Genomic DNA, 25,110 nt, shown 5'->3' with positions numbered 1-25,110 from the left:
TAAATTCATCTCAAGAAGGTCTAGAATGTGAAGACACCACTTAAAAGGGGTCATCCTAATGCACTCTATATGACTGTCCCGTAGTAACCTGTTCATTTCAGCAATGGTGGCTGAATCCATTGAGATACGAAGGCGCCACTATAAAACATTAACACAAAATGAATATTAACTAACACTAAGAGGATAAAACATCATTTATACAAATAAAAAATTACATTTGTTTTTTTTGATGCCATTGAACCTGCAGTTATAACAATGTGCAGAAAATCGTTAGGTTTTGCGAAAGACGAAAACCTCTCTACTGGATATTAGGTTAGTGTTTGAACAGTTCGACTTACCAAAAAACAACAACATAGCAAGAATGCACAAGACAAACATTGTGGAGGGCTTCAACGATGCACAACGACAATGCACAAGACAACGACAACAATGGTCGGAGAACGCGAGAGAGAGAAAGAGTGATGAGAGAACGAAAAAGAGAGAGTGATACGAGAGTGACGAGAGAAGGAAAAAGAAAGTGATACTAGAGTGATAAGAAAACGAGAGAGAAAATGATATCAGAGTGATTAAAGAACGAGACAGAGCCAAGATACCAAAGTGAGAATGAACCGCCAAACAAAATTTCATTTTTACCCTGCGATATCAGAAAACTATTAATTCTTTTTTTTTTTTAAATTTCGACCAATGAACAACTACACTTGGCGTTGTCAAAGTGTCAAAGTTTTCGTTGTTAAAGAAGCGTTTTCATAAGAAAAAAACAGGTTCTCTTCTAAAGCCTCGAACTTTTTGAACCTGTCGTTACTCCTCTACCTTTCGTTCTTCATTTTCCTTTCAGTTTCGGCTTTTCACTTTTCAGAATCTCTAGAACCTTTACAGGTTTTCCACCAATACATATTGCTACCCAGCTATGCCAAGCAAGGAGGATTCACCATTAAGAGAAGCAGATCTTCCACTTCTGGAACATCACTCTCTGACAGATGAAAGAGATCAACGAGATGAACAAGATCAAAAACTGTTACCAAGCTTTTGGATCGAGTCCAAGAAGCTTTGGCACATAGTAGGCCCTTCAATGTTTAACCGTGTTGCAACCTATTCCATGTTTGTCATCACTCAAGCCTTCGCTGGCCGTCTAGGTGACCTCGAACTCGGCGCCATCTCCATTGCCCATAATGTCGTTGTTGGCTTCGACATTGGCCTCTTGGTATGTATCAGTATCAAGTTTCAACTCCATAAATTTTCATGAAAGGTTTACTCTAAATATATAGATACACAATTAAAATTGAAATTCTGATTAGAAAACAGTATCGTAAATTGCTTAAACGAAAAGTTATGACCGAATTCAAGTTAAGTAGCACAAAATTCATTAGACAACTTATTTAACTGTTTTCATTGTTGTTCTTTAATAAAGATTTACGTTAAGTAGTAACACAATTACAAAACATGATCCTAAGCTGGTAACGAAGTAAACTAGGACGAGTATAAGGAAGTGTTTAGGTTGAAGACTGATTGAGACAGTAATTTGTGTTTGTTCTGTGATTTAACTAGTTGGGCATGGCAAGTGCCTTGGAAACGCTATGTGGGCAAGCCTTTGGAGCGAAAAAGTACTACATGTTAGGCGTTTACATGCAGCGTTCGTGGATCGTTCTTTTCATTTGCTGTACCTTGCTTTTGCCTCTGTACTTGTTTGCCTCGCCGATGTTGAAGCTGTTGGGGCATCCCGATGAGCTGGCCGAGTTATCAGGTACGGTGTCGATTTGGATGGTACCGCTGCACTTCGCATTTGCGTTTCAGTTTCCTCTGCTGAGGTTTATGCAGAGCCAGCTGAAGACTGCGCCTATTGCGTGGGTGTCTCTGGTGGCGCTCTTGGTGCATGTGTTTGTGAGCTGGTTGTTCGTGTTCAAGTTGGAGTTCGGAGTTATTGGCGCTGCTGCAGCCATTAACTTCTCGTGGTGGGTGCTCACGTTGGGGTTCTTTGGGTACAGTGTTTGGGGTGGATGCCGCCAAACTTGGGCTGGTTTTTCAGTTGAAGCTTTCTCTGGGCTTTGGGAGTTTGTCAAACTCTCTGCTGCTGCTGGAGTCATGCTCTGGTACTCTCTCTCTCTCCCTCTCTCCCTCTGTTTCAACTTTCGGTCTTATCAATGTTTGTGGTGCAATTTTTGAAATTTGTTTCCGCAGCTTGGAGAATTGGTATTACAAAATTCTGATCGTGATGACCGGGAACCTTGAGAATGCAGAGATTGTTGTCGATGCTTTATCCATATGGTAATTTTATTTTATGAGTAAATATAAACGCCTACCAGTGTTGATCAATGCCTTTTAGTTTTTAATTCTGTAAAAAAGCTGATGCTTCCATTGTTTGTTTATTCAAAGATTTTTGAAAAATAAGAGTTAATCTATGTTTATTTATATAGAAAAATGTTTTTTTAATAATTTTTTATAATATTTATATGTAATTTGTAATTGGACTATTTTAAATATAATGACCAATAATTACACATAAAAAAGTTGTTAAGAAAATTTAAAGAGATCCTTATTTATAATAATAACAAGAACATATAATTAATGTTACGAAAATAGTTTATGATGTACACCAAAAATCTGAGTTGTTCCAATTCAAAGTTATCTTTTTTTTTTCTTATACCTTTATGCCAATTGTGTGTTCTATTTATGGCAGTATGAGCATCAATAGCTGGGAGATGATGATTCCTCTAGCATTCTTTGCTGGAACAGGGTAATATATATTATCTCAGCTCGATATTTTTCCTTTTCTTTTCAAGTATTTTTGTTTTTAGTTGTGTGCTTCCCACAAGAAATTGTAAATATATATATTTATAAGGACAATGATATTTTAACAATTTTTTTTTTAACAATTTTTTGACAATAGGACACGTGTCACAATTTTATTGGTCTGTTTGAATTTATTCTAAAAAAATATTTGAAACAGACCAATCACAAACTGCCACGTATACGTTGTCAAAAAATTATAAAAAAAAAGTTGTTAAAGAAACTTTTTTTCTATTTATAATGGATAAAATTATAGATGGAGGGAATAAAGAATGAGGTTAGGATCAGGAACCATAGAGAAGCATCAACAGTCACCCTCTATAAAAAAACATAACTTAATTAAGAACAATAATAGAATAACACATATCTATAAATAAAAATATTATATAAAATGAATGAAAAAGTTTATGGGTTTTAAAATATTAATTGTGACTAAATTTGTTTGGAGATATAGAGTTTTGTATGGTGAAATGGTGCAAATACTGATGAAATGACGATCCTTTTCTCATATCACCATTCAGCACCAATTATTAATATAAATGAAAGATAGTTAGGGAAAAGAAAACAATGGTAGCCACAGGAAAATAGTTTGGTAAAAGTAGTGAGGCCAGACTTGTCCATTATTCAGAGGCTGTTTCCTTTTGTCAAGGTGTTGAAGGGGGAATCTCTTCTACAGATTTGGATGTCTCTGGAATTTAGTAAATAAAGAGCACGTATTATGAGTGTTTGCATTGATTCCTCGCGAGTTCATTGCTTAATTTTTTAATCTATTTTCTTCTTGTTTCTTTCTCACTCTCAGAATTTTTAATGTTTGATATTTGACATGGTCCTAAAAGCTGATAATTGTCACTATCTTCTGTCTTCTCATTGCGCTGGACCATCCTGTGTGTTGAATGATACACTACAACATTATCATATTATATAGAAGAAAACTCGGGATTGAAAGTAAGCAAGTGAAAATGAAGGAATAAATGCAACATCCCAATAAATATATAACAAACTATAATTTATTTTAGGAGTTAACATAAATAATAAAGGAGAACAGTAATGAATAAACAAGTAAAGAGAAAAGGAACATGATCATTATATAGAATTTGAACCTTTTACAAGAACAAAAAGTACAAAGAGAGACCAAAAGGTCAAGGTTCACATAATAATACCGATCGGTCCAACACAAAAGGTATACCGAACGGTTTTTTTCAAAATATTAAACAAACTGAACAGTTATATACACAAGGTGGTAATTAAAATCTAAACTAAGGACCGGACGGTCGTACACTATCCTCAGGCATACTATCTACAGGCTGATTGGTCAGCAGGACGTCCTCCAACGTGTCTTTGGTAACACCTTCTGCTCACATCCAATGGAAGATCATTGCAGTGAAGAGAACAACCGAACGGACAAGTACCGAACGGCAATATAGACAAAGACAGAAAAGATAAGGGTAAGCTTATGTAAATTTAATTAATCATTTCCAGCATACATATAAACATGAAAACCAAATAGTACAAACAACATCACATTCATAAAATCCTCATACATGCATAACTGTATAAACTGAACATTCAAACTATCATAACCGACCACTTTAGATACTGTCCGGACTGTATGATCCATGTAGTTCGACGTTTCTAGCACCCAGTGTGGTGTAGTAGCTGGCATAACTCATCAACTGCCATCCGAGGTTAGTCCTACAATGATCATCTAGTCTTATGACCGCGGACCTCCTGCCATTCCCACGCATGAATAACCTTTCTCTACATGAGAAAGCATCATCACGGAATATCAGGAACAAAACGACAGCAGAGTCTGACCATGTTCATACTTTACCAATCATCACCAATTATGAGACATTCCTCCCTTGGAATTCTCTTACTTAACCAAATTCAACCAATCTAAACGAGTACACACTATCACGCTCATAAGAATAGAAAATGTTAAGGGGATGACTGAACGGTCTAACATTGAGGGGAAAACTAATTATCAATGAATACTTTAGTAAGTGACCAAACGGTCAAACACTGAGAAAATCGAGTACTTTACAGTTTGGCCTAATGCCTTAAAATAAAAAGGAGTTCTCTTCAATAGAACGAGTGTCAGTACAAGACCGAACACTCTTTGGAAAATCTAGTGTCAGTATAAGACCGAACACTTTTCAAAGAAAATGATATTAATGTAAGACCGAGAACTATAGAGACCGGAGTGCTAGTCTATGACCGAGCACTCTCAAGACCGAACACTCTAAAGACCGAGCACTCAACAATGAATATCATCTGTGTAAGACCGAAGGCTATTCTAAGGAAGAAAATTATCATAAGACCGAGTACTCAATGTAAGACCGAGTACTTTAAATCATAGAAATACTAATTTATGACTGAGCATCTCATGAGACCGAGCACTGGATCTATGACCGAGTGCTTCACATGACCGAACGTTCTTTAAATGAATAATAATAATAACATGAAACCGAATACTTCATAAGTTAAGTGCCAGTCTAAGACCGAGCACTTGTGTGACCGAACGCTTGGTTTATGACCAAACGTTTTGAAACATACGATATCTATTAAAACCGAGAGGAAAGACTCTTGACTTATTAAAAGGACCAGATTAAGCAAAATAGGTAACAATCAATATGAGTATCACAAGGCCGATCGATCATCAACTGATTCTTTGTAGAAGAGGATTCAGTCAAGACCGAACGGTTTGGGGAGGACCGAACGGTCCTAATGACCTTCGGTCACATATTCCAGAATTTCGCTAAGTTTAATACATTTATACTAAGTACAAAACCAAGATCAAACATATCATACAACAACATACAATATTTCAACATACCATTAAAATCATCAAACATACCCAGATTAAATCATGCATCCAATCATACAAAGTAATCATAATTAAATCTTATAAGCTTCCCTTACCTCTAATTCTAGCTAGTCTTCTGAGTCTTTTTACAGCAACTACTTCAAGACTCCAAATTCAAAGGTCTGATCGGTGAAAGGAGTCCATCATTGCATCAAATACATGAAGTGGGTTTTAGAGAGTAAATTGATAAACACATGCAAGCTGGAAAAATTTACTTGCATGCAAGGAAGATGAAGAGTTTCAAAAGACCAAAAATGCTTACCGGTTCAAATGGAAATCTGATCGGTGCAAAAGAAAGCTCTTGTCTCCGGGAAGAATTAATCTGAAGGCAATTTGATGATCGGAGCAAGAGAATGATCAGATATCTAGAGAGAAGTTCGAAGGTTTTAGAGAGAAAGAGGAGAAATGAAGTTTTTGAAAGATGAAGAGGAAAGGTTGCATGCAGAAAGTGGTGCCAGATTTAAAAATCTCACTTTAAATACAGCCTCCAAAAACCGAACGACCCACCCCCTGCCTGCCACCTGTTTTTCACTTTCTGGAAATCCACATTCCCTTTGTTGCCACATGGTTACCGAAGATCGGAGAATTAAATAAACTGCATTCCCTGTCCCCACTATCCTAGGAAAATTAATGCAACCTGACACTTCGCATCCATTATTCTAGGAAAAATAAAAGGGGTGTGACAATAAAAGTAAGAGGTATACAAAATTTTGAATTAAAAATGTAAAAATAACAATTGTTTATATGTTTCCTACATAATCAATTAGACACTTATTTTAATTATTAAAAAATTTAAAAATCATAAATATAACAAATTATATTTAATATTCTTTTCATTTTCATATATTATAAGAAAAACCATATTTATTAACGGTCATATTTCGTTGATAAAAAAATTTATTTTAGTAAAGTCAAATTACTAATGAATTATCAATACTGAAAAGTGTTATAATATATTATATATTGCAAAAAGTTAATGTTTGGTTGAATTTCAGAACGTTGTATTCCAACAATGTTAGCATTTCACTTGACAACGTTAATATTATATTAACTGTCAACGTTATAAAAAAATTTTGAAGCAACGTTCAGATTTTTATGAAGCAACGATCAAAATTATTTAGTGCTCTAACGGTATAAAATTGAATGGCTTTTATTTTTATTTATTAATTTTATTCTGTCCTAGTTCTATAAATAGAGAACTTTTCCCCATTCCAAAATACACCAACAATTCAGTCTTTTTCATTCTCCTCTTTTCCGAGTTTCTTTTCTTTAGTTCTTTTTCTCTTCTAAAAATATTCTGGGTTTGTTTCTATACTCTTTTAAGATTTTCTTGCTAGTTCTGACATCCTCATAAATATTTTGAGAAGTTCTTGTTGTATACTGGGGGACCTGTGCACACCGCGGATAAGTCCTTAAGGATAGTGACTATACATGCCTCTGGAAATCCTATTTTTGTAAGCTTTTTACGACAATCTTAAGGACTTATGGCTAACGTCAACAACATGCCTGCGGAGAGCCAAACTATTGTTTCCGAAACCCAGACGGTCTTCGCAAAATCACTTCTGGACCTGTCAAAAATCGAGGTTTTCTCTGGACAAAACTTCTGACACTGGCAAGAACGTGTTTCCACCCTTTTAGACATGTATGGAGTTGATCCTGCTCCCAAAAGGTAGGCAGACAAACCTGGTCACAAAAAGAAAAATTATTTTCTTAAATCCTGTCCCGGTGAATCTAAACCCACCTGGCATAGAGTGAGAAACGACAATCCTCCTAGGGCAAATATAGCCGAAGGAGATGGCATTATTGCTGCGATCGTTTCTCAGGTAAATCTGATGACCAATGTGAGAAAATGGGTGGTAGACTCTGGTGCTACCAGGCATATCTGAGCAAACAGAAATGCATTTACCTCTTACACTACTGTAGGGGATGGAGAAGAACATGTCTACCTCGGTGATTCCAGCACCACTCCTGTAATGGGAAAAGGAAAAGTTCTTCTTAAACTCACATCTGGAAAGACTCTGGCCTTGAGTGATGTGCTACATGTTTCATCAATCAGAGTTAATTTAATCTCTATAGTACTGTTGGGAAAAATGGGGGTTAAAGTGTCATTTGAGTTTGACAAGATCATTATGACAAAAAATAATGTTTTTGTGGGGAAGGGATATTGTGATCAAGGTCTCTTTGTACTTAACATTTTTGAAATTATGAATGAATCTAGTTCTTCTGCTTATATTGTTGACTCGTATGATATATGGCATGTTAGATTAGGTCATGTGAATTCCTCGTATGTTTTGAAATTACAACGACTAAGATTGATTAATATACATCATAAACAGAGTAGTAAATGTGATATATGTGTAGAATCTATATTAACAAAGAAAACATGTTTTTCTATAGAACACCAAATTGAGCTATTAGGGTTAATTCATATTGATCTAGCTTATATGAAACAAACAATCTCTAGAGGAGGTAAAAACTATTTTGTGACCTTTATAGATGATTTTTCTAGATACACCAAAGTTTACTTAATCAAAAATAAAGATGAAGCCTTTGATGTGTTTTTAACCTATAAAGCAGAAGTAGAAAATCAATTGAATAAGAAAATTAAGAGGATTAGATCAGATAGAGGTGGTGAGTATGTTTTGTTTAATGACTATTGTGTTAAAAAAGGGATTATCCATGAAGTAACCCCATCATATTCACTTGAGTCTAATGGAGTAGCTGAGAGGAAAAATAAAACCCTTAAGGAAATGATGAATGCTATGCTTATTAGTTCTGGTGCACCTGATAACCTTTGGAGAGAAGCCTTGCTTACTGCATGTTTTTTACAAAATAGAATACCCCATAAGAAAACTGGTAAAACTCCTTATGAGTTGTGGAAAGGTTACCAACCTAACCTTAAATATCTAAGAGTGTGGGGGTGCCTAGCTAAGGTAATGTTACCCGATCCTAAGAAAAAGAAAATAGGCTCTAAAATCGCTGAGTGCATGTTCTTAGGATATGCTGACCATAGTGCTGCCTATAGGTTTCTAGTTGTTAAAAGTAACATACTTGAGAGAAATTCTATAATGGAGACAAAAAATGCTGAGTTTTTTGAACATGTGTTTCCCTTAAAGGTTAGTGAGATGTCTAAACCTGTTGATGGTAATGATAATAATAATAATAATAGTGATACTATAAATAAGGATTTGAGAAGAAGTAAAAGATACAGAAAAGAAACTTCCTTTCGAGGTGACTTTTATACTTATCTTGTTGATAATGATCCAATAAGCTTTGTAGAAGCTATTAGTGCTCCTGATGCAAAACAGTGGGATAAGGCCATTAAGACTGAAATTGAATCAATTCGGAAAAACAATACTTGGACTTTAGTAGATTTGCCTAAAGGAGAAAAACCCAAAGGTTGTAAATGGATCTTTAAGAAAAAATATCACCCTGATGGATCCATAGAAAAATATAAGGCAAGATTAGTAGCAAAAGGTTTTATTCAAAAACCCAACATAGATTACTCTGATACTTTTGCTCTTGTGACTAGGATTTCCTCTATTCGAGTGTTATTAGCTTTAGTAGCTATCCATAAACTAGTGATACATTAGATGGATGTTAAAACAACCTTTTTGAATGGTGATTTAGAGGAATAAATTTATACGACTCAACCTGAAGGGTGTGTTGTACCTGGTCAAGAAGAGAAAGTATGTAAACTCTTAAAACCTTTGTATGGGTTGAAACAGGCACCAAAACAATGGCATGAAAAACTTGATAATGTGTTGCTTTGTGATGGTTTTTCACCTAATGATGCTGATAAATGTGTGTACTCTAAATCTGAAAATGGTGATGGTGTCATTATATGCTTGTATGTGGATGACATGTTAATATTTGGTACATGCAATGAGATTGTCGTTAGAACTAAATTGTTTCTAGGATCAAAATTTGAAATGAAAGACATGGGTGAAGCCAATGTGATTTTAGGTATTAGAATCATAAGGAAGGGAGATAATATATTATTATCTCAAGGACAATACATTGAAAAACTTCTTAAGAAGTTTGGGTTTTATGACTTTAAACCAGTGAGTACCCCTTATGATGCTAATTCTAATTTAATGGAAAATAGAGGAGAATCATTATCTCAGCCTTAGTATGCCCAGATAATTGGGAGCTTACTGCACTTAATGAGCTTTTCTAGACCTGATATTGCTTATGCAGTAGGTAGACTGAGTAGGTACACTCAATGTCCAAATCAAGAACATTGGGATGCATTTGTTAGGCTTATGAGATACTTAAGAGGTTCAATGGATTATGCCATTGAATATAGTGGATTTCCCGCTGTACTAGAAGGGTATAGTGATGCTAACTGGATCTCTGATTCAGACGAGACAAAATCCACTAGTGGTTATGTATTCACACTTGGGGGTGGTGCGATTACATGGAGATCAACCAGGCAAACTATTATTGCAAGCTCAACAATGTTATCTGAGTTTGTTGCTCTTGAGATGGCTGGTAACGAGGCTGAGTGGTTGAAAAACTTCTTAGCGAACATTTCACTAGGAATGAAACCAACCCCATCGGTATCAATACACTGTGATTGTCAGTCGGCAATAACTATAGCTAAACACAAGAATTACAATGGAAATAATAGACATATACAATTGAGACACAATTTGGTGAAGCAGCTGCTAAAGAGTGGAACTATTTCCATTGATTATGTGAAGTCAGAACGAAATGTAGTGGATCCTCTGACAAAACCCCTGGGAAGACAAATGATATTAGAAACATCGAGGGGAATGAGACTTAAGTCACTTGCAAACAAACAAGTGATGGTAACCCAACCTTTGTGATTAAAGATCCCATGAATAAGGTTCATAAGGGTAAAAACAAGTCACTTGTTAGTTCTGATAGCACTAAATTGATTTTAATCAATTATGTCCCTTCCTATGGTGTGTGTGATAGTGCTAGAGACTGCAATATTGAGAGGCTAAACTTTGTTATTAAAATTCTATGTGGTGAAAGAATTTTAGCTTAAACAAAGTTTTTAATGATTTTCATATCCTTTATGGGTGGTGTATGATGTGCAGCATACACTTGATTAAATCACCTATATGAGTGTCGAGTGGGGCCGCTTGCATGAGATCTTGGCATAATCTCTAGAGCACTCATGAATATCGGGCACGCGCATGGCTTAGTACGCGCAACACAACGATAACAACAAGGATTGTGGGGGTGTATTGTGATTGATAAACCTCTAACACACGTTAAGTGTCTTTGGTTCATATAGTTTGCTATACCAACTACATTGTGTATTAAGTTTCTAAATCTAAGACTGGTTCATTCTCCTCTTTTCTGAGTTTCTTTTCTTAAGTTCTTTTTCTCTTCTAAAAATATTCTGGGTTTTTTTTATACTCTTTTAAGAGTTCCTTTCTAGTTCTGACATCATCAAAAATATTCTGAGAAGTTCTTGTTGTATCCTGGGGGACTTGCACACACCGCAGATAAGTCCTTAAGGACAATGACTCTACAGCCTCAAGAAATCCTATTTTTGTCAGCTTTTCACAACAAAAAGCTCATTGAAAAAGTGATAAATGTTCAATATTCAATGATATTATCAATGATTATGAATTTGTTGGTAGGGATATATATTCATCAAACATTATTTGTTGGTATTTTTATCGAATGTGTTAAAATGTATTAACAAAAACATTTTGTTGATAATTACCAAAGCACATATTTCGGTGCTAAGTTTTCCTTACCCATTATTGATTGGTATTTCTATTAATATTATTTATCAGTTATTTAAGGTTATTTTGCAGTCAATGTGGTTTTAATCACTACCCAAGAAACCTGTATACAACATACCTATAATTAAACCAACATATATATTATAATCAAACCAGCATTTATATCACAACTAAAAGGAACCAAACCAACATTTGTATTACAAGGAAACATTTAGTTAATTGCACAATATAAAATTCTCAAAGTTATGATAGAATATGAATAATGTGTAAAAAAAATGTCTACTTTTACAAATTCATATTAACTAAAAATTAAAAAACATTACATAAGAATGTTAAAATTGTTTTTTAGACTTGTTTTCTTTCAAACGGACCAAACGGTTCTGTTTTAGACCATCTGGTTGTTTGCTTTGTTCGTTCGGTTTTGTTTCTTTGCTGTTTGTGGCCTGTACTTAAGTTGGTTATATATTGTAACCAACTTCGTTTTTTTTTTAATGAGATTCACACAATATTCAGTCTTACAATCTTAGTTTTCTCTTCTTCTTTTCTCTGTTATTTCTGGGTTTCTTGTTTCCTCTCACGAACCCAACAATTGGCGCCCATCGTGGGGTAGTGATTCAAGAATCTCCAAGAAGCCATGGCAACCAAGTTCGACGTTGAGAAGTTCAATGGTTCTAATGATTTCGGACTGTGGAAGATCAAGATGGAGGCTATCTTGATACAACAGGGATGTGATGAAGCGTTGAAGGGTGAGTTGAACATGAGTGCTGCAATGTCTCAAGAAGAGAAGAAGAAGATGGGAGATAAAGCAAGAAGTGCAATCATCTTGTGCCTTGGTGATAAGGTACTGAGGGAGGTTGCAAAGGAGAAGACTGCAGCTGAAATCTGGGCAAAACTGGAGTCTCTGTACATGACGAGATCGTTGGCTCATAGGTTGTGTTTGAAGCAACAACTCTATTCATTCAAGATGTCAGAATCAAGAACGATAAAGGAGAAACTTGCAGAATTCAGCAAGATAGTTGATGATCTGGAGAATATTGAAGTGAAGTTGGAGGATGAAGATAAAGTTGTCATCCTGTTGAATGCTCTTCCAAGAACCTTCGAGCATTTCAGGGATGCTTTGCTCTACGGGAAATATCAAGTGATCACGTTAGAGGAGGTTGTGACGTCAATTCGAACCAAGGAGTTCCAAAAGCTTCAAGATTCAAAGGCAACCAAGGAGGTAGCATCTGGACTGATCTCGGTGAAAGGGAAATGGAAGAAGCAGGCTGGAAAAGAGAAGAAGTTGAAACTGGACGCTGTGAAACAGGTGCGTTGTTTCAAGTGCCAGAAGATGGGTCATATTAAGAAGTTCTGTCCAGAGAAAGGAAAGGTTGTTCGGTCACAGGAAACCGCTGATGTGGCAGAGGCGTCAGAAGGATATGAATCTACTGGAGTTCTGGTGGCTTCGTCTGAAGATTCTCAAAGGAGCTGGGTCATGGATTCCGGCTGCACCTATCACATGTGTCCGGTGAAGGAGTTCTTTGAGAATCTTGATCAAAAAGAGCATGGGAATGTGCTGCTTGGAAATAACAAAGCTTGCCGAGTACAAGGAGTCGGGTCGGTGAGGCTGAAGATGTTTGACAACCGAGAGGTGGTACTGCAGGATGTGAGGTATGTGCCCGAACTAAAGAGAAACTTGATTTCTATTAGTTTGTTTGATCTTGGAGGTTATACCACAAAAGTCGAAGATGGAGTAATGAGGGTATGTTCTGGAGATTCTGTGGTTGTCAAAGGCAGAAGGAGGAATGGCTTGTACATTCTGGAGGGATCGATTGTCATTGGTCATGTCTCGGTAGCAAGTGGGACTGAGAATATCGCTCGGCTCTGGCACTTGAGGATGGGACATATCAGTGAGAAGGGTCTTGAGGAATTGGGGAAGCAAGGCTTACTTTTGGGAGACAAACTGCAGAAGCTGGATTTCTGTGACCATTGTGTCTTAGGGAAATCACACAGGATACCGTTCGGTAAAGGGAAGCACTCAACCGAACGACCCTTTGAATATGTCCATGCTGACTTGTGGGGACCGGCAAGAACCTTAACTCATGGTGGAAGGGCGTATTTCCTAAGCATAATTGATGATTTTTCAAGGAGAGTGTGGATTTACGTTCTAAAAAATAAGTCTGAAACGTTTCAAAGGTTCAAGGAGTGGCACACACAGATCAAGAACCAATTGGGATGTAGGCTGAAATGTCTAAGAACAGATAATGGGTTGAAGTTCGTTTCAGAGGAGTTTAATGTGTTTTGCAAAGAGAAAGGGATCAGGAGGCACAGGACTGTTGTTGGAACTCCTCAATAGAATGGTTTGGCTGAAAGGATGAATAGAACAATTCTAGAGAGGGTTCGGTGCATGTTGCTAGGATCAGGGTTGTCAAAGGCTTTCTGGGGAGAGGCTGCCAATACAGCCGTTTATCTGATTAACAGGAGTCCGTCTTCGGCTCTCAATTTTAAAACGCCAATGGAGGTGTGGGGTGGACGACCGGCTGATTACTCACACTTGAGAGTGTTCGATTCTTTGGCGTTTGCTCATTTCAGAGGTGATAAGCTGGATTCCCGAGCAGTGAGATGTGTATTTCTTGGATATGCCAAAGGCATTAAGGGATACAGGTTGTGGACGTTAGATTCTAAACCTTCAAAATTAATCATTAGTAGGGATGTCATGTTTGATGAAACAAGGATGGCAATGCATGCTGAAAACTCTAGAAGTGAGAAGAAGACTCTCGTGGAGGTGGAGCATACTACCGAACGAGATGTTCGGTCGTTGACTGAGAAAGACCGAACGGGTGAAGGGCAAGATGAAAACGTTNGGANNNNAGAGGAGAACCGAACGAGTNAAAATCGAACAAATTTTGGTGATGACACANATGGTANGTCTGGCAATGGAAGTCACTCAAAAGNTGCTGGTGTTGATTTGAGGAACTATCAGCTTGTTCGTGATAGAGAAAGAAGGATCTCTAAGCCGACCAAACGGTTTGGAGAGGCAGATCTGATTTGCTACGCCTTGAACGCTGCTGAAGATCTTGACCGATCAGATGAACCGAGAAGTTACAAGGAGGCCCTTGACAGCAGCAGCGATCGACATCTTTGGCAGGGTGCTATGGAGGAAGAGTTGGAGGCTTTGAAGAAAAATAGCACTTGGAGACTGGTGGATCTGCCAAANGGTAAGAAGGTTGTAGGTTCAAAATGGATTTTTAAGAAAAAGGAAGCTATACCGGGCGGTGAGAAAGCAAGGTACAAACAAGGCTTGTTGCCAAAGGCTTTACTCAGATTGAAGGTGTAGATTATCATGAGATTTTTGCTCCAGTGGTGAAGCATTGTTCAGTCAGAGTCCTGATGGCAATAGTTACTCATTGCAATTTGCATCTTGAATAGTTGGATGTGCGAACGGCGTTTCTACATGGTGACTTGGAGGAAACCATCTATATGAAGCAGTCGGACGGTTTCGCTATGGATGATAGGGTGTGTCTGTTGCAGAAGTCTCTTTATGGCTTGAAGCAAAGTCCAAGGCAGTGGTACAGGAAATTTGATGATTTTCTGATAAAGCTGAACTTCAAACGGTGCAATTATGATGATTGTGTATATACTTTGAATCGCGACGGTGAGGTGCTATATCTTCTGCTGTATGTGGATGATATTCTGATTGCCAGCAGTGACAGGAGCATGATCCATGAGATGAAAGCAAAGTTGGGTGATGCTTTCGAAATGAAGGAGCTAGGAGAAGCGAGGCGGATTTTGGGCATAGACATAAAGAGAGATAAACCAGGCGGAAATTTGTTTCTATCTCAAAAGTGTTATTTGCAGAAGGTAATTTCAAGGTATCGGATGACTGAATCTAAAACTGCTGGCACACNGATCGGTCAACACTTGAAACTTACCAAGGAACAATGCCCAAAGACCGAGAAGGAAAGGAGGGAGATGGAATCTGTTCCATTTTCAAATGGGATTGGGAGCATTATGTATGGCATGGTCTGCACAAGACCTGACCTGGCACATGGTGTAAGTGTTCTCAGTCAGTTTATGGTTGATCCTGGACAAATTCACTGGGAAGCATTGAAGTGGATGCTCAGATATATAAGGGGGTCTCTTGATACTGGATTACTCTTCCAGAATAACTTTCAAGGTGGAGGTTATATTGAAGGTTTTGTTGATTCTGATTTTGCCGGATGCATGGACACTAGGAAATCTCGTTCGGGATATGTGTTTACATTGTTTGGTACTGCTGTTAGCTGGAGGTCTACATTGCAGTCAGTCGTTGCTCTGTCAACTACTGAAGCTGAGTACTGTGCGTTTGCTGAAGGAGTTAAGGAGGCACTGTGGTTAAAAGGTTTGGTTCAGGAACTGGGTTTTAATCAAAAGTTTGTCTGTGTTCATTGCGAGAGCCAGAGCGCCATTCATCTGGCCAATCATCAGATTTACCATTCCAGAACGAAGCATATTGACGTCAAGTTGCATTTTGTCAGGAGCATAGTAGAATCCGGTGATGTTCAAATCTGCAAAATTGCATCCGAAGTCAACCCCGCACATATGTTGACAAAGTCGCTTGCTAGAGAGAGGTTTCTTATGTTGCTATCCAGGATTGGGTTTCTACTGTTCGGTCTCTGATTGTGTGACCGTTCGGTATTTTTCTATCTTGTAATAAATCAAGTCTAGGTGGAGATTGTTGTTTAGACTTGTTTTCTTCCAAACGGACCGAACGGTTCTGTTTTAGACCGTCCGATTGTTTGCTTTGCTCGTTCGGTTTTGTTTCTTTGCTGTTTGTGGCCTGTACTTAAGTTGGTTATATATTGTAACCAACTTCGTTTTTTTTTAATGAGATTCACGCAATATTCAGTCTTACAATCTTAGTTTTCTCTTCTTTTCTTTGTTATTTTTGGGTTTCTTGTTTTCTCTCACGAACCCAACAAAAATTAATGATAAATGTCTAATAATCTTTAGGAGAAGTTAATGCATCTTATGCTAAATTTGAGAACACAAATTTTTAGAGAGAGTTAAGGTTAGGAATGGTTAATTTGAGAAAACCAACTCTTGGAATGGGATGAATAAAATTCATAGAAAGGATAAGGAGTGAGGAATAGATTGCATCCTTTAAATTACAAAATTTTATTTCAATTTTTCTACTTATCCACAGATGGTTGTTACAATCTTATTAAACAGATATTTTGTTGAGAATTCCACACCTCACTTTATTGATAGCTATATTTATCAATAAATCAAATGTAAATATTCATTACTATTTTTAGATAATATCCGTGGGATTTGGATCCCTCAATAATCTTTTTGTCAGAAAATTTAGTATTTCTAGATTCTAGATTCTATATTTGTCGTACTTAGAACCAAACAAACTTTATCTTCATGAATAAATTCTTAGGCTTGAGGTGGATGAACGAAGCAAGCAGATGCTAAAAACATTGTTTGACTAAGAACTTGTCATACAATTGTTAGCCAAATGTAACCATGCTTCTTTTACAAATGTCATCTAAATTTTTTAGAATAATTATTTAATAAAATTATTTTGGTTGTTAACAAGATGATTTTTAATATTTTAAATTTATTTCAATATTTATTTCTTATCAATGTTTTAAAATAATTTATATTTATATAAAATGTATAATTTATTATATCTCATCTTAAAATAATAATAGTAAAATTAATTATGTTTTTAGTGTTTAAACTTTCAATAGAAATTTTATTTTGTTTTTATCATATATTTCATACCAATTCATTCTCATATTGTGTATATTGTGTGAATGAATCGATCAAAGAGGTTACGCAAATTATAATGTGACAAACAACATTCATAGCGAATTAAAGTTGGATATTATGTGGAATACATTGTACATTTATTCACAAATTGTAGGAATAAAATTGACATAAAATTTAATATTACATGCAATTTCAGTTAAAAAATTATTGACTAAAAATATAATCAACCTTAATAATAAAAAAAAAAAAGTGCTAATGTCTAAATCTCTTTGGAATATTATTTTATTGTTAAACCTTTTTTTTGAATTATTGAGTTAGTGTTAATAATTTTTTTATTATTTAATATTTTTAATATAATATTATTTCTATGAACAATATAGAAACTAATTTAAATAATAATAATAAGTTTTTAGAAAGAAATTTCTTGAAGTTTAATTTATATAAAACATTTTAGATTATAGAAAAGTTAAATTAAATTAAAAGATAAATATCAATAGTATATAGTTACCTAACTAATATTAATATTTGATTCAATAATTAATTAAACCCTTATTTTTTTATTTTAAAAATTTCAACTAATTTGTCCGTTAATTTTATCAAATGTTTTTAATCTAATTTTTCAATTTTACTGTAACTTTTTCTTAGTTAATTTTACCAGAGACTATTCTGCAATAGTACCTAAGGTAATGAGCTATTTTGAATTCACGATTACGGAAGTAATCCGTTTAAATTTGAGAAATTATAAGAAAATGACATTGTATGGAACAAAAACTATATTTACATTTTAATGTATTTAACTGTTACTTAATTAACTCTCAGACCATTTTGATTTCTGCATCATAAATTAATTCAAGGGAAGCTTTTCGCATAATTAAACGTAAAGAAAACATTTAAACTTAAAAGAGAAAGATAAGAAGGAAAGTGAGATATAACGAAGCAAACAACAACCTAAAAACCATTACATTTTATTAGTAATTTTATTAGTTAATATGCAATCTGCAGAGTGAGAGTTGCAAACGAGCTTGGAGCAGGGAACGGAAAAGGAGCCAAGTTTGCTACTACAGTATCTGTGGTGACATCTGTTATTATAGGACTCTTCTTCTCTATCTTGATTTTGATATTGCATGATAAAATCGGCTACATATTCTCTAATAGCAAACCTGTTCTTGACCAAGTAAACAACCTTTCTGTTCTATTATCCTTTACAATTCTGCTCAACAGTGTTCAACCAGTTCTCTCAGGTATCACATCACTGTTCAATGTAGCTTTCTTTATATATGAATACTGCACAATTGTATATCTATTTATTCCCTTTTTGGATGATTTTGAGCAGGAGTGGCTGTAGGATCAGGTTGGCAATCATATGTTGCATACATAAACTTGGGTTGCTACTATATTATTGGTTTGCCTCTTGGAATTTTGATGGGGTGGGTCTTCAACCTAGGAGTTATGGTATGTTTCATGTCACCCTCTTTTAGACATTTATGCAGTTATTTCACATGCATTAACCTATGATTCTTACATCATTTCCTAATGAAATTGAACAAAGGGAATTTGGGCTGGGATGATATTTGGTGGGACAGCTACTCAGACATTAATATTGAGCATCATTACCATTCGGTGCGACTGGGACAAGGAGGTAACATTCTTGTTATTCTTCAATCTTACTGTTTTTTTTTTCTATTCAATTTTGTTAATGGTTCTCACTTCGAATTATCTAATCTTAATAGATATATTTTGTGGGTTAAAAATTTCAGGCTGAGAGTGCGAAATTGCGTATGACGAAGTGGACAGATCCAAAACATGAACTAAACTAAAGTATCTGCATATTTATTTAATTTGTAATTTGTCGACAATTTAATTCAGTTCCTAAAATATGAATATAGTCACATGTTGTGTGTATATAAATCAATTTAGTGAAAAACATTACACTCAGTAATTCAATATAAAATAAAACAAGAACAAAAGATCAATTTTTGTTCCAGGAATTAAAATAGACATTTTATTAGAACATAAAACAAGAACATAATTAATTAATAATATAGCGTATTGATTATTTCGTTATGAATTAGACTTAAATACTTTTTGAATTCTTTATAAGATGTAGAAATATGATTTTATCTTTTTTTAAATTTTATTTAATCTTCATCACCCTAAAAGTTATGATCATTTTACAAAGATGTATCATGCAAGAAAAATGCAAGCCAAAATAATGTTGAGTTTGCATTTGGGGGAAAAGTTAGTTATACCACAAAGTCACATGACATGTAATTTGCAAGGAAAAAGGTGAAGGAAACGCATGAGTCGTAAGAGAGATAATGTAGTTTTGAAAGACTATATGTTTTGAAGTCATTATGTGAGTGATATATTTTTCTTTGAAAATTGTTGTCATGCTTTTCTCTTAATTGATCTAATGTATATATTCTGTTTTGAATTTCTTTTCTGTCTTAAATCAGGTTATGAATTCTCGATTGGAGCTTGTTATTTATTGTTAAATATTCGTTCGTATTATTGTATTGAAACATTCAAATTTCGTTTTTCGTTTATAAGTTCAATATACTTGAAATCTGTCCATTACAATTTCATACACTAATTGCAATATATAAGCTCTTATCACTTGTTTCAGTTATTTTCGTTTCATTGGTGTCTTCATTGATGTCATGGCTCAGAACACCTGTTTGAAGGAATTACAAATTGAAGTAAGTGGTCATTCTGATGAACTTCGCAAATCCATATGGATTAATTCCAACACTAGTACAAAACCAACGTATAACGTCAAATATTTTTTGCTTTATACGATGTTAATCAATTTGTTTTTTTTTTAATTAATTGTGATCTTTTTTTACAACTCTACGAGACCTGAAAAACATAAAAACAATAAATTTTAGTTTTTGGTATTTTATAAAGCATATACTATGAACAGTAATATAGGATCAATCAAAGAACAATCACAAACACAAAAAGAGTTCGATCAAACAACAAACAAGTTCAATCAAACAATAACAATAAACAAGTTCAACCAAACAACAACAACAAACAAGTTCAACAAAAAAAAAATAACAAACAAGTTGTCAACAAATAAGTTCTTCAAAACGAAAACAAAAACGAAAACCAACCTTTAAAAGGTGGGTTCATCTGAATAAAGTGTTGCCACCAGTGAGAGAGAAAATAGAATGCGCCTATGAAGGACAAAAACTCAAAAATAATCGGTGAAAACAAACGAAAATCATACATAAAGTAGTTAATTAACATGCATTTGTATCAAATGAAAGAAAGTTTACATGTGATGGTTGTCAAACTTCTGTATCAAATGAAGTAATTTTTTTTAATTTGTCATATAAACTAAATCCTACACCAATTCTCACAAACTTTACTTCAAAATCCACTCTCGTTTACCTCCAAATTCACTCAAATAAACAACAAAAAAAATTATCCTCAAATCCCCTAAAATCCACTCAATCAGTCTCCCCCAATCACTCCCAAGTGAACACACCCTTAGCGATGGTATTTTTCTCTAAAGCAACAATATTAGTCAGCTCAAAGCATATATCGACTCTTAATAGGCCACTTGCCCCGACTCTAGAAAATCCAACACAATTTACTCAGGTTACCTCGGAAACTCCATCTTTTTTTGGAAATCCAAAAAGCAGCAAATTATTTATCAAAGTTCATCTAAAGTAGAATATCATGCTCTGGCCTCTGTCGCTTGTGAAGCACAATGACTCATTTATGTTCTTTAGGATCTTTGTATACTAATTTTGTTATAGTTTATTGTGACAATCACCTACCTATCCAAATTGGCCCTAACTAGGTGTTTCATGAATGCATTAAACACATCAAACTCTCACATTGTAAGGGACAAGATCAACAATAGTCTCCTTAAGCTTTTACCCATTTCAACTACTCAGCAAGTCGCAAACCTTTTTACCAAACCTTTTAAACACCTTCATTCCAAGTTGGGAATGACTAACATCCACTCCCAACTTAAGGGGGGTGATAGAATTTTCACAGCTTGGCAAGCTCGGTATAACTCGGTAGCATAGTCCAACACAACTCAGCTGGACAGTCCGACAAGCTTGGCAACACAGTCTGACAAGCTCGACACACAACTTGGCTACATAACTCAACAACATAACTTCTTTGTTTGTGGTTTACATGTTTGCCAACGTTTTTCTATTTATTTTCTGTTTTTTTTTTTTCCTTTCCTTTTCTTATATCAAGATACTCACTTTTGTGCTCGATCCATCTTTTCAACCTTCTTCTCATTTACATTGTCTTTTTCAAAGACATGGCTTTCACTACTTGTTTAATAAACATTCTTGACATTATGAATTACATCCCATAATCATGTTAATTTTTAAAAGAATTAGATGTGTTGTTATTCACAATAAATGTAAAAAGGTAATGAAAAAAAATTAATTACATGGATTTACACAATTTAATATTAAAATTAAAAAAATTATATAACCTTATTTTATATAATTTTATATATTTCTTAATTAATTTACCAAATATTTATAATTTGGTGAGTTGGTTTATCAACTTAATTTCTCAATTACTATTTAACTTGTAATCATATCAAACATACCTTGTGTTAAATGATTTAATGAATTTAGTGTTAAATAGATTGACCGAAGACTGAAAGTAAATCATGACTATGACTAAATTAGCATAAAATTGGGTATATTTTTTTCACTATATCAATTTTCGACCCTTTGTCAAATGATGCCTGTTTTTAGACTTTTTCATATGTTGTATTATTGTGTTTTGGAAATGGAAGGACCATTTATTCTACACTTTAAACATCTAAGTCAATTTTGAAAACATCTGCAAAATGACTAATTGCGAAAGAAAGAAAAAGTATTCATAGTAAAAGATAAATTTCATATGAATTTTGTAAACTCTGAAAAATATTTCTATTTATTTGTTAGATATAGTTTTTAAAAACCCAAGTTCCCTTTTCCCTTTTCTTCATATCTTCAAAATTGATAAAGCAAAACCAAACCATGCTATTAAATTTTCTCGAACCGTTCATGTTTCGTACTTAAAAATCTCTATTTGATACTTATCTTCATCCATTTATTAAACAAATAGTAACTAATATGAATTATTTTCTTAAAAGTATTTCTTTCTTAAAACGTGTTTGCAAGCATTAATTTTTTTTCTTAAATGTATTAATTGCAGAACTCAAACAACTTAAAAAAAAAAGTCACCTTTATTTAAATTTATTTTCAAAATAATATTTAGAATAAACCAATAACAAATAACCGTATATACATTATAAAAAAATTATTAAAAAAATAAAATAAAATATTCTGTAAATATATATATATATATATATATATATATATATATATACACACTATAGTAAAAATGCTAATTATCGGTGGGTTATTACCGAAGGCTTCTAGGCCCTCGGTAATTTCCGTTTTCCGAAGGCTTTACCGAGGGCCTGTGGTGTAGTAAAATACCGAAGGCTTTAGACCGTCGGTAAGCGAAGTATTATTTATCGAAGGCCTTTAGCCCTCGGTAAGGAGTTCGATTATATGTTTTCCGAAGGCTTTATCGAAGGCCTTCGCCCCTCGGTAAGTTGTTCGATTATCTGAAATAACAACTCGCTCCCCCATTTCGCAAAAACAATTCTTCCCCAAAACAGCAGAAGGTATCCACCATCTCTGCAACTGCCCTCTACCTCATTCGTGTTGTTTCCAAATCCTCCACTGCAATCGTCGTTCCCCAATCTCCAGTGGACAATTTCTCTGCAAACCCTCATTCCCCAATCCTCCATTCTGGTCGCTCTTCAGTCGCAGGTGTCCATTGTAGTCGCTCTTAAGGAATCTGGTGGTTGACGTCAGCTATTGTGGCGAGACTGTTGGAGGTGGTTGGCTATCGAGGGGGTTGTCGCCATTATCGCTAGGCAGGACGACTGTTGATGGGTGACGAGGGCTTCCATTATCGCTGCGTGACCCGCGGCTGCTGCTACGTGAGGAGGTGTTCCATTATCGCTAGGGAGGCTATTGGAGGGGGCTGTCGTGGAGGTAAGTTGAAAATTGATATTGTTGCAAGTTGCTTATTGTGTGTTTACGGTCTCTGTAATCCAATTTGTGTTTGATAGGGCTGAGAGGTTTCATTGTCCTCTACATTCTTGCGCCAGTGGTTTTCTTCTTTGCTCGGGGACTCTACGCTGCTGGTTAGTTTGGTTAATCTTTTAATTTTGTTTATTGATTGTTGTTTTGTGTGTTTGAAGATCTGTGTAGATTGTAATATTGAGTAGTTTAGTGTTTTTGAATGGTTTTTGGTTTAGTTGTGGTTTTAGTGTTAAGTGTTTGTGGTAGTTGTATGTTGAGTGATTAGTTAGAAGGGCGTGTGTGACTTTGAGAGTTGCTTTGTGAGAGTAAGTGTAATGCTTGGACAAGTGTCTTTTGGAACCTGTGACACTCAAACCATTCATGCTCTGAATTGGTGTTCCAATTCAATCTTATCGATGTTGAATGAATGTCAACATCCAATTCTTTTGATTAGACACAGAGAAAGAGAAGATAATTTAGACAGGAAAAAGATTATAGATTAATAGCAAATGGCGCCTCTTCCTAGAAGAACCTTTGCTTTTATATTGTTTCATAGGCCTCAAAACTCTGCCATCANTATCAGCTGATGCATATTCTAAACCTGATTGAAACTTCAAATCACGGTTAACAATACTTTGACTAAAAGATTGAAAAAATGACAAACAATTTGAACCTTTGGTTGAAAATCTAGTACAACTTTTATCAAACATTGAAGATAGTATCCTAGCTGCATTTTCCTCAAGATTTTCCTCTTCATCTTCTGCTCATGCTTGACGTAGCATATCCTCATCATCAGCAATATCTTCGTTACCTTGTGATTCATATTCTCTTATAATATCTCCAAATTCAACCTCACAAGGATGTTTATGCCCAGCAACATTGATTTTCTTATCCGTCTAAGTAACAATGCGGCAAAGTTCTTTTCACCAGCAGATTTAAGGGAAGATTTGAGTTTAGTCTCACATGATCCACCCACTTTTTGTACCTGGAATTTCTATTTAACATTGACACAATCAAAATTGGAAGTGGAAGCACCACCATTACCAGTAACAGTACTTGTCTCCCCTTCACATTCCAAGGTAGGCTATATTTGGAAAGTTACTTAAGTCAAAAGAGGGCCTACATGACATCAAGAATGCACATCAAATGATCAATTATGAGGAAAAATAATGCAAGGCCTAGAATGTCATTTTTCATGAATGCACACACAAGAAAAACTCAAATTCAAATCTCTCAAGGTTCACTTTGGTTAAAACTGTTATTTGCAACTGATTCATCATGTGAAATTCACTTAATTCAATGTATGGAACTGTACAACATGACGAAAAATACTAAAATACTAATAAAAACTTAATTAACTACTACAAATCACTAAGAAAACAAAATATGCATGTGGACCTAAAAACTACAACACTAAAACTAGTAAAAAGTAAACCAGAAAAATCTGCACCAAGTTTAATATCCACATTTAACACTATCTAAAAAGTAACTATGCACAGTAATTTAAAATCAGCAAATTACCCTAACTATGCTCCTATCTACTCAAGAAAGCTTAAAATGCATAATATGACTACATGAACCTAGAAAACTAGTTCAAAATAGTAATAACAAACATAAACTATTCTAATCTAAAAATAGTACTTAAAAACTTTCTAAATTCTAACAAGTTTTAAATGCCTAACTAGGACTAGAATTTAAATACAGTAATGAAAATTATGCAAAAATCAAAATATGACTTTAAAATGGAAGTCAACCAGTTAAAAATTTGTTTTCTGGCTAAGGTTTGATTCTGGATTAGTAAAAGTTGATTCAATGTTTGAAACTGAAATTAAATGATGAAAAGAAGTATAATCAAGTGATAGAAAGCATATAGAACCTTGTTCCATTTGAATTCCTCATTCTTTGCTTCTAAGTTCTCAACACT

The 25,110-nt window shown here is 34.8% G+C and overlaps 1 protein-coding gene across 1 annotated transcript; it reads left to right on the top strand.

Annotated features, from left to right (window-relative positions):
- The first annotated feature begins 784 nt into the window (after positions 1-784).
- LOC106777363 (protein DETOXIFICATION 27-like) lies at positions 785-18,973 on the top strand. The gene is made up of 8 exons (XM_014664943.2): positions 785-1,201; positions 1,546-2,087; positions 2,176-2,262; positions 2,675-2,731; positions 18,121-18,359; positions 18,452-18,570; positions 18,668-18,757; positions 18,876-18,973. Exons 1-8 carry the CDS (start codon positions 908-910, stop codon positions 18,933-18,935), a joined length of 1,488 nt encoding a protein of 495 aa, XP_014520429.1. The 5' UTR covers positions 785-907; the 3' UTR covers positions 18,936-18,973.
- The last annotated feature ends 6,137 nt before the right edge of the window (positions 18,974-25,110 follow it).

Source organism: Vigna radiata, chromosome 11 (genome assembly GCF_000741045.1).
Source record: "Vigna radiata var. radiata cultivar VC1973A chromosome 11, Vradiata_ver6, whole genome shotgun sequence".
Taxonomy (NCBI): Eukaryota; Viridiplantae; Streptophyta; class Magnoliopsida; order Fabales; family Fabaceae; genus Vigna; species Vigna radiata.
Note: the sequence above shows the minus strand (reverse complement) of the source record. Positions and strands in the feature narration are given on the sequence as shown.

Coding starts and splice junctions, on each gene's coding strand:
- LOC106777363 (XM_014664943.2), top strand. CDS start 908: ATGCCAAGCAAGGAGGATTCACCATTAAGAGAAGCAGATCTTCCACTT. Junction 2,732..18,120: donor GCATTCTTTGCTGGAACAGG/GTAATATATATT, acceptor TGCAATCTGCAG/AGTGAGAGTTGCAAACGAGC. Junction 18,571..18,667: donor TCTTCAACCTAGGAGTTATG/GTATGTTTCATG, acceptor AATTGAACAAAG/GGAATTTGGGCTGGGATGAT.